The sequence below is a fragment of the Kryptolebias marmoratus genome, linkage group LG17 (assembly GCF_001649575.2).
Source record: "Kryptolebias marmoratus isolate JLee-2015 linkage group LG17, ASM164957v2, whole genome shotgun sequence".
NCBI lineage: Eukaryota > Metazoa > Chordata > Actinopteri > Cyprinodontiformes > Rivulidae > Kryptolebias > Kryptolebias marmoratus.
The window spans coordinates 6,774,935-6,784,498 of record NC_051446.1 but is presented as its reverse complement, the minus strand read 5'-3'; the positions used below and the strand labels follow the sequence as shown (position 1 = coordinate 6,784,498).

Here is a 9,564-nt window from a genome sequence, read left to right as displayed (position 1 = left end):
ACCGAGCTTCTCACCCTATCTCTAAGGGAGAGCCCAGACACCCTGCGGAGGAAACTCATTTCAGCCGCTTGTATTCGCGATCTCGTTCTTTCGGTCACTACCCAAAGCTTGTGACCATAGATGAGGGTAGGAACGTAGATCGACTGGTAAATCGAGAGCTTCGCTTTTTGACTCAGCTCTCTCTCCACCACGACAGATCAGTACAGTGCCCGCTTCACTGCAGACGCTGTTGATACAGCCAAACCAGCTCTGCTAGAGCAGCAAAATCATCCATTTTGAACGGAGTGCGGTGCGTGCGGTCCACGGCAAGTTACAAAAGGTGCACAACGCAACACTGCACGGGACCTTTGCGCAGGCGCGGGGACAGCGGGATTGCGTCACTGTTGGCGTGCGCACCCTTGCGCGGTGAGGTAGATAAAGGTTGCAGTTTTGGGGGTGCGGGTTGAAAAAAAAAAAAAAACGTGTATGAAAAACGATTTATTTATAATAAATAAGCGGAGCTTAGCCTGGCGACAGGGTCACCAAAGTCTGGCGGCCCACAAGGCTTATAATACACTGGGGGAAACCCTGGTCATGTTATTAATGAACTACCTTATTTGACTAGATCCATTTTACTGGGATGTAAAAGAAATCAAAAAGAAGATAACCGGTAAATGACAACATAACATTCATTGGTAGCACAATGTCTTAGTGGTTAGCACTGTTGCCTCACAGTAAGAAGGTCCTGGGTTCAAGCCCCGGGTTGGACCCAGGGCCTTTCTGTGTGGAATTTGCATGTTTTTCCAGTGTTTGCGTGGGTTTACTCCGGGCACTCCGGTTTTCTCCCACAGTCGAAAAATATGCATGTTAGGCTCCCTTCAGTCTCAGGCCTCCCTTGAAAAAGAGATCTCAATGGGACTTGCCTGGTTAAATAAAGACTAATAAATATCATCAGAAGATTCTAGGAGACCTGGCCGATGCTACAAAGAATACATCAATGGGTCAAAACATCTGGTTTGAGTTTGTAATTGCCCCACAGACCCCACTGAAATGTTACCTTGTTCTGATTGAAGGTTTTGGTTGAGCAGAAGGCCCTGCAGGACCTTGCTTGTCCAAACCCCATCATACTGGCCCAGAGTAGATAGTAGAGAGAGTTGGGAAAGTCCTTTCTCCTGAAGTTTGTTGTGTGCTAACTACACAAAGAAAAAATGATTACAACACTAAAGCATATAGTTTGAAATCATATAGGAATATAGTAATAATTCAGTTTAACAGAAGCAACAATTAGAGCTTTTCAGTATAAAATCTAGAGGTTGATGATGAAGTTTTTCCATTTCCCAAAATATTACAAATGCTTAATTTAAATAAATGCAAATTTAAAAACCCTTAAACAGATTTTGTACACCTAAAATGAAATAAATGAGCATTCTAACTTAAAATAAATTGTGGACTATAGTAAGCTGAATGAAGCAGCATGTTCATATTCCTACTTGGGAATCAGCTAGGTATGCCAGTTACAAAATTTTAAAAGTGGCCAAAATCAGCCAATTAATCAGTAAACCTCTAATAAAACATTTTTTATTTAAAAAAATATATTTCAAACCTGGTAAAAAAAAAAAAGAAAAGCCAATCATAAAATACAGCACCAGAATATCTTTACTAAGAATTAAACAGCTTGAAAGATTTGTATCATAGCTAATTGTCTGCAAATTTATCTGTTATTTTTAAAGTGTTTAAAAAGATCCAGAAGGTACTTCTAGAAGCTGGTAACACAGGAAAAGTGGAATCAGTAAGATTGTCGGGTTTTCTTGCTGCATATTTTTTTATTATTAGAAAATATTTTTTATAATTTTGTTCACCTAGCTTCGTTCTCATTAACAAAGTCTTGATTTTTAAAAACAACTGAACAATTTTCTCCATTTGCAAAATGAGCAAAAACACAAATGACAATGATAGTTATTGATTTTGAGATTATGAGATTTGTCAGGAGAGGTGCTGTGCAAGAATATAGTGTTTTATTATTAAAAACATTTAGAGTTCAACTGTTTGCTCCCAACAGGATGATTACACTAGAAACACAACATGGCAGCATTAAGACTGCTAAAGGTTCATCAGACCTGTCGTTACATATGATTCTTAGCAATCAAATTGCATTTGAATAGGGCTGGACACATGTCTGAAGTGCTTTGAAAACGTTTTCCTCAGACCACCTTCAGCAATGGTCTGAACCCCTTTTATCCACATGTTTGGTATTGTGAACACAATCCATCCTGATCCTTAATGTAGGACCACCTTCTGAACTGATGTAATCAGGTGGAGCGAAAGAAATCAGCTAACCTAACGGATGATTCAAAATAATTAAATAGCAATACTTGAGAATATTCTGAAGATGCAGCATGTTTTGTTTAGCTTTGTGCTAAATTTTTTTAATGAACTGTTTAACAAAATCCTTCTTTTTAAAGAGGTCAATTTTGTCAACATTTTATTAAACAGAGTGAATTAAAGGACTTTGCATAGGTGAATTTCTCTTTGGTTCAGTGTTCATTCAGACAGATCTGTTGTGTAAGCTATAATGTGCTCTGTCAATCAGAATAGAGAAACACTGCAGCTGGAGGTGGGGGGGGGGGTGCAACTTATTAGGCGAGACAAGAAAGAAGCACTCAAATACTTTTAATAGTATTAGTTTGTCCTTGATTATATTGTTTTTATGATTATTTGGAGCAAAATTTAAAATTGAAACTACAAATTTGATTAATTGCAGAGCCCTACCTACACCCTGCAAATATATATGAAAATTAAAGAAAAATAAATTAGGAGGGTAAGTTGTCTTGTTGGTTTTTTCTATCCTAGTTCATTTTTAATTTTTGTTCTTACAATCTAAACAACCATTTTGTCTTTAACATAACAGTTTGAACTTTTACCTGCACAGAAGACTTGACTTGTTTCCATAAGTCATCTGGAACAACTGTCAGTGACAGCAGAAGCTCCAGGAAACTCCTGTCGAAAGACAAACAGGCATGTATTCTCATTATGTTTATCTGCCTTTAGATTCCAGTGTGTCAACCAAGACTGATTTTACAAAAAAGCCTTGGATAGTTTTCCTACAGACAAGTAAAAAAAAAAATTCAAGTAATATAAACAATTTTTAGGTTTACTCACAGAGATAGTCTCTCAACCACAAGAGAAACATTTTCACACTGAAGGGAGAGGAATGGAATGGCTTCAGCATAACTCAGCAGAGCAACAATATACACCTGAACCACAGGTAAAGGTTCTTCCTCTATCCTCCAACCGCCGGCAAATTCCAACAAGGTCTGAAAAGAAAAAACACATTTAACCATTATTTTTCTCTGTTCATTAATTATTAGAGTAAAAAAAAGACAAAAATAACTAACACCCACTAACTGAAAACAGCTGCATTAATTAAAAATAGCTTAAAGGGTTATATCTACATTTAGTGTTCTTACATTTAAAGAAAAACTTTTCAGGCTTTTGAAAGTTAGATTAAACATTATTTATATTACATACAATGGGGTTGAAAACTTTTTAAGCAGGTTTTCCAAAAAATGTGTAAAGATGCTTTCACAAAAACATTTTTCTAATAATTTTTTAAAGCAATATATACTGCTCAAAAAAATAAAGGGAACACATACACAGCACAATATAACTCTAAGTAAATCAAACTTCTGTGAACGCAAACTGTCCACTTAGGAAGCAACACTGATTGGCAATCAATTTCACATGCTGTTGTACAAATGGAATAGACAACAATTAAGACTCAGATATGTCTAAAGCTTCTTCCGTGAAACAGTGTGAAAGATTTTCAAGAAGGCGTAAGACAAGTGCCAAGACCACATCACCGACTCCAGCATGCAGTACTGATGCTAACATGGCTACCATAGCTGAAGTGCTAGAGGAACTAAAGTTGCTATGGTCAGATTTTGGAGCCAAACTGGACAGTATAGACAAAAGACTGGAGGAATGGCGAATGCTGTGGCTGCACTGGAAAGCAAAGTGTCGGAGGTAAAACAAGATCAGCTAAACCAGGCGGCCCATATGGAAGAAGTCGAGGCCCGCATCGCCGAAGTAGAAAGCTCACTTGAAAACGCAGAGTCGTCGCTAGCTTTGGCTATGAACCGGGGAAGAGGAAAGAATCTACGTGTGTTTGGCATTCGGGAGGAAGCAGAGGGAAGGCAACCCCTGTTCGACTTTATCAACAATATGTTACCGAAGTGGCTGGAACTAGCACCGGACAAATCATTCACACTGGAGCGGGTTCACCGCACACCGGCCTCTGGGAAACCAAATCAGGGCAGAGCGGTTCTGATTCGCTTCTTAAAGTTCCAAGAGAAAGAATGTGTGTACCGAGAGACGAGGAAAAGAGAAATTACGCAAGATGGGGCCAAAATCACCTTTGCACAAGACCTATCAGCGGAGACTGTTCGGATTCGACGCGGGTTTCATCCAGTGGTGAAACCGTTTATCGACATCAGTGCATTCCGTGGCTTCCAACACAGCCCCTGCAGACTCCGGATTCTTCATGGTGGAAAAATCCATGACTTCTTAACACCTCAAGAAGCCGAAAAATTCTATAGGAGCCTTCCAAAGAAATCCATATTAAAAGTCCAGGATCAGTGAGTTACAAAGAAGGAAAAATAAGCTTACTAACATGCAGGTAAACTGTTGAAATATTTCCGTGATAAGTCCTGCTCTAATAATACTGAACAGAGAGGACAACATCTGCAGGATGAGTCTTGAGATTATACGGAATCTATGTAAATACAACTGATTGTTCTAGTTAAGTTACTATAATCATAAGCTAAATTGTTTTTGGGATTAAGGCTGACAGCTAAATTTGAAAAGTTCCTACCATACTCTCAAGGGTTAACCATATTATTTTATTTTATAGTTGGCAGATACTGTCTATTGTATGGAGTTTTGGTGAGGTCACGTTGACTAGTTGCTCCTTAGCGACATGGATCAACGTCCTCCAAATGTTCAGTTCAAGGGAAGGGGAATGTATTTCAGTTAAAGAAATGCAAATGTTCAGTAAGGGAATGTTTATGTCGAGTTTTGTGTATCAGTATGAGTGGATGTATGAATGTATGTACAAGCCTGCATTTTCTGTACTATCTTTTCTTAGACTCATTCTATAGTAACTTAAACTTTTTAACCGATTCCTCATTTGGAGTAATAGAAAAGCAAGACTTCACTTAAAGTTACTTTATTTACCCTATGAACGAGGTGGACTTCAAGTTCCCAACCTTAGATGGTATTATATGGCTGCCCAATTAACATCGGCTACCTATTATTTTTGTCCGACACCCCCAGCTTGGGTAGATATTGAACTTAAAAAACAACCACAACTTGGCATGCAGCACATAAACATATAGGGGATACTTCAAAACTATCACAGTTTACACCTATTTGGGGTAATGATAAGTTTCCTTCTGGAAAAAAGGATAGAGGATTTAAAATATGGAAAACTCAAGGCATTCAGAAAATTAAAGATTTATATGCAGATGGGGCAATGCTCTCTTTTGATCAATTGTGTAAAAAACCCTTGATACCCTCAAAACATTTCTTTAAATACTTACAACTAAAAAACTATATGTCATCAAAATTGAAACAGTTGATATACCACCCTTGACTAAAATACAAGAAGTGTGTGTGAGGGATCAAGGGGGGAAAGGAGCGTTATCTGTGTATTATAATTTATTAATGTATTCCTCTAAAGACTCAGCAATTGATAAACTAGAAGCTTGGAGAAAAGATATTCTTGAAGAAATAGATGAGGAAGACTGGAATCGAGCTTGTTTAAAAGCACAAAAACAAACAATAAACGCAATTTAAACTTCTACAATATAAATGCCTTATGAGAACCTACATTACACCTGTTAGGCTACACTATATGTTCAATGACATTCCAGATACATGTACGAAATGCTTACTTGAAAAAGGAACTCTACTGCATTGTGGGACTGTATCAAAATACAGGAATTTTCGAAAAATGTTATCAGGTGTTTATTTGAATTGTTTAAGGTAAAAATCCCTTTAAATGTTAAACTTTGTGTTCTTGGAATCTATCCAATAGGATTAAAACAATCAGAGAAGAAGACTAATTTGATATACTATGGACTGCTCCAAGCCAGGAGATCTATTGGATTGTGCTGGAGGAGCATTGATGCTCCTTCTATGAGACTCTGGAAGAAGGAAATGGCAAACTCACTGGGACTGGAAAAACTAACGTACCTCGCCAAGGGGAAACAACGAGACTTTGAGAACTTATAGGAGCCGTATATGAACATCATAGGGACTGAAGGCGAGACTCGGTGATGGAAGAATTGGTGAACTGATTCTACAACATCTGAACAACATTTTGGTACTTATTGTGTTGATCGGAAGTATTTTGTATATTTGTATTTTGAACAAGATGTATGCAGGTTTGAGATGTGGGTGTGTATGTGAATGTAAGTGTTTTTGTTTAATTGTTCTAAATAAGAAAATCCAATAAAAAAATAAAAAAAAATTAGAAAGACACACTCAATAAAGGAGTGGTTCTGCAGGTGGGGACTACAGACCACTTCTCAGTACCCATGCTTTCTGGCTGATGTTTTGGTCACTTTTGAATGTTGGTGGTGCTTTCACACTCGTGGTAGCATGAGACGGACTCTACAACCCACACAAGTGGCTCAGGTAGTGCAGCTCATCCAGGATGGCACATTAATGCGAGCTGTGGCAAGAAGGTTTGCTGTGTCTGACAGTGTAGTATTCAGAGGCTGGAGGTGCTACCAGAAGACAGGCCAGTACACCAGGAGACGTGGAGGAGGTCAACAACCCAGCAGCAGGACCGCTACCTCCGCATTTGTGTAATGAGGAACAGGAGGAGCACTGCACAATTACCTCCAGCAGGCCACAAATGTGCATGTGTCTGCATAAATGGTTAGAAACTGACTCCATGAGGATGGTATGAGGGCCTAATGTCCAGAGATGGGGGTTGTGCTCACAGCCCAACACCAAGCAGGACGCTTGGCATTTTCCAGAGAACACCAGGATTGGCAAATTCGCATCTGGCACCCTGTGCTCTTCACAGATGAAAGCAGGTTCACATTGGGTACATGTGACAGACGTAACACTTTTATCCAGTATTACAGTTTCACTTATCATGGCGATAAACAGTTGCACCTTTATCAATGTTTGAGGAAACTTTCTGACTAGAACTAGCCTGTATTTATTAATACTGTGCTGGTGTTGTGTCAAGTTTTGTTCCCTTTTTTTTGGCAAAAATGGCCCATATCATGTGATTCAGTACAGTGCAGGGAACAAAGGCTTTATATACAAGGCTTTAAATTGTGCAACTTGTGCTTTAGAAGTTCCAGGACCAAATGCAAAAACCCCAATAATAGCATCCCTCATAGATGGACATATTTGATTATTATTCTGAGCCACGTACCCAAGCCCTAGCTATCATCATGTAAATATAATCCCAAAACTCATTGTGGTGTGGGCTACAGCATGACGTATTTATGGAAAAAAAAATTAAAATGAAAAATAAGAAGAATAATTAAAAAATGGAACAGTTTCAATAGGGTTCCATGCTCTGATGGATGCATGCAAACCTTGCTTACGCACGCTTGGACCCTTAATAAAAAACAGCTATTACAATAGGGCTCCATCTCCTTATGTTCTTTGAAGAAATTTTTTTTAGAGATAATGCAATGAAATTAATCATTAAAGGCATCTCTACAGTCAATACCAGTCTGTTTACCAGATAAGTAATATCTTTTTACAAGGTAATGCTGTTTTAAAACAAATGTTTACAACAAGCTACAAGATTTAGCATGTTAGCAAGTGAAATATAAACAGCCTACAACAGGACTGCTACAGAAGCAAATAACCAGCTCATTATTAACGTCAGCTTGTCAGGCTCCTAACATTATTTTATAAAAGATATAACAGCATAGAATTCAAATTGTGTGCAATAGAGTTATAAATAAATGTTTCTGTTAAGGTTTATGCTAGGTCGGTCTGTCACTTGTGTGTAATTTGTGGGGCTGAAGAAATGAAAACGATAGCTTTGACCCTCTGGAGTCGACCGACTTAAATCCCTCCAGCGGAAAAGATCTGCTCTCTGAGACTCCATTTTAACTTGTGTCAAAGGTCCAGACTGAATTTCACACCAGTTTTACATTATACTGATAGGCCACGAAAAACCAGAGTTATGATAATTCATTCACAACACTTTTTTTCTGAAAATCATCATATCTGAAGCGAAGCTGGATACAGAAAACATCCCCAATCTACATTCAATTGTTGAGTCAAAATAATGAGGTGGTATTTGAAGCTCCAACTTCTGTTGGAGGTTCAGACCCAGAGATGGTGGAGCTGCAGTCAGAGCCTCTCAGACAGAAGGAGCAGCTCAGAAGCAGAGATGAAGATAAAAAAAAACCAAAAAAAAAACAGTCTGGGACAGACAGTGAGGACTTTGTTGATGGACTAGATCAGGGGTGTCAAACTCCAGGACTCGAGGGCCGCTGTCCTGGAGGTTTTAGGTTTTTCTGCTCCAACACACCTGATTCAAATGGTTTAATTACCTCCTCACCAAATCATCAGGTTCTCCAGGAGAATGGCAACAAGTCATCCATTTAAACCAGGTGTTTTAAAGCAAAAACACATCTAAAACATGCAGGACAGCAGACCCCGAGGAATGGAGTTTGACACCTGTGGACTAGGTGATCCTTTTTTCTTTTTTTAGAAAACAATCACTGGAAACAGAATCCCATTTTGTCTGTCCTTCCAGCCAAAATATTAATGAGACAGATTCAGCTCCATATTTTGAGCATGCATCAGGATATATTTTGGAACATTTATCTGATGATCCTGCATGAGCAGGACATAGAAAATGACCAAAACTCTCTGCCTTGTTTTGGACAGAAGTAGTTTATACAAGTGGCACAAAGAATTTTTTAGCCATTTATTCAAACTTTTTTCTAAAAAAAAAAAAAAAAAAAAACGCCTAAGAAAATGTCAGCATTTTAATGGAGAAAGTGTACAGGGTTTCCCCCAGAAAGAAGGCTAAGCCTGGTGGTAGGTGGAGCAATCGCCGGCAAACGTGATTTATGACAGGAAAGTTGAAAATATAACTATTTATTATGTAATATTGTAGATATTTTATTGGCCTTGACGTGAGAAGTGTTTTGGTGCCTTGTTTGCATTTTTTTATTTATGTTATTTTTATTTATTTGTAAATGAGACTTAAATTAGGATTCAAATTAGGTGCAAACAATGTATTTTTTATTGAATTTTTGTTTAAAAAGTATTTCAAAAGTGCCTTTTTGTAAAACTAAATATGTGTAAATATTTGGCACACATATCTTACAATATCACATTATAAATAGCCATATTTTCAACTGTCCTGTCAACTACAGGTGATGGTCATAAAATTAGAATATCATGAAAAAGTAGATTGATTTCAGTAATTCCATTTAAAAAGTGAAACTTGTATATTATATTCATACATTACATACAAACTCATATATTTCAAATGTTTATTTCGTTTAATTTTGATGATTACAAATGATAACA

The 9,564-nt window shown here is 37.8% G+C and overlaps 1 protein-coding gene across 1 annotated transcript in view; it reads right to left on the bottom strand.

The window, feature by feature from the left end:
* Positions 1-9,564, bottom strand: part of LOC108249978 (zinc finger protein 292-like) — a 17,455-nt gene that overhangs the window by 4,842 nt on the left and 3,049 nt on the right. The window contains exons 2-4 of the mRNA XM_017439654.3: positions 3,139-3,293; positions 2,901-2,976; positions 1,037-1,172 (exon numbers count right to left, since the gene is read on the bottom strand). Of these exons, the coding sequence (XP_017295143.1) occupies positions 1,037-1,172; positions 2,901-2,976; positions 3,139-3,293 (367 nt within the window). The remainder of the gene's footprint in view (positions 1-1,036; positions 1,173-2,900; positions 2,977-3,138; positions 3,294-9,564) is intronic.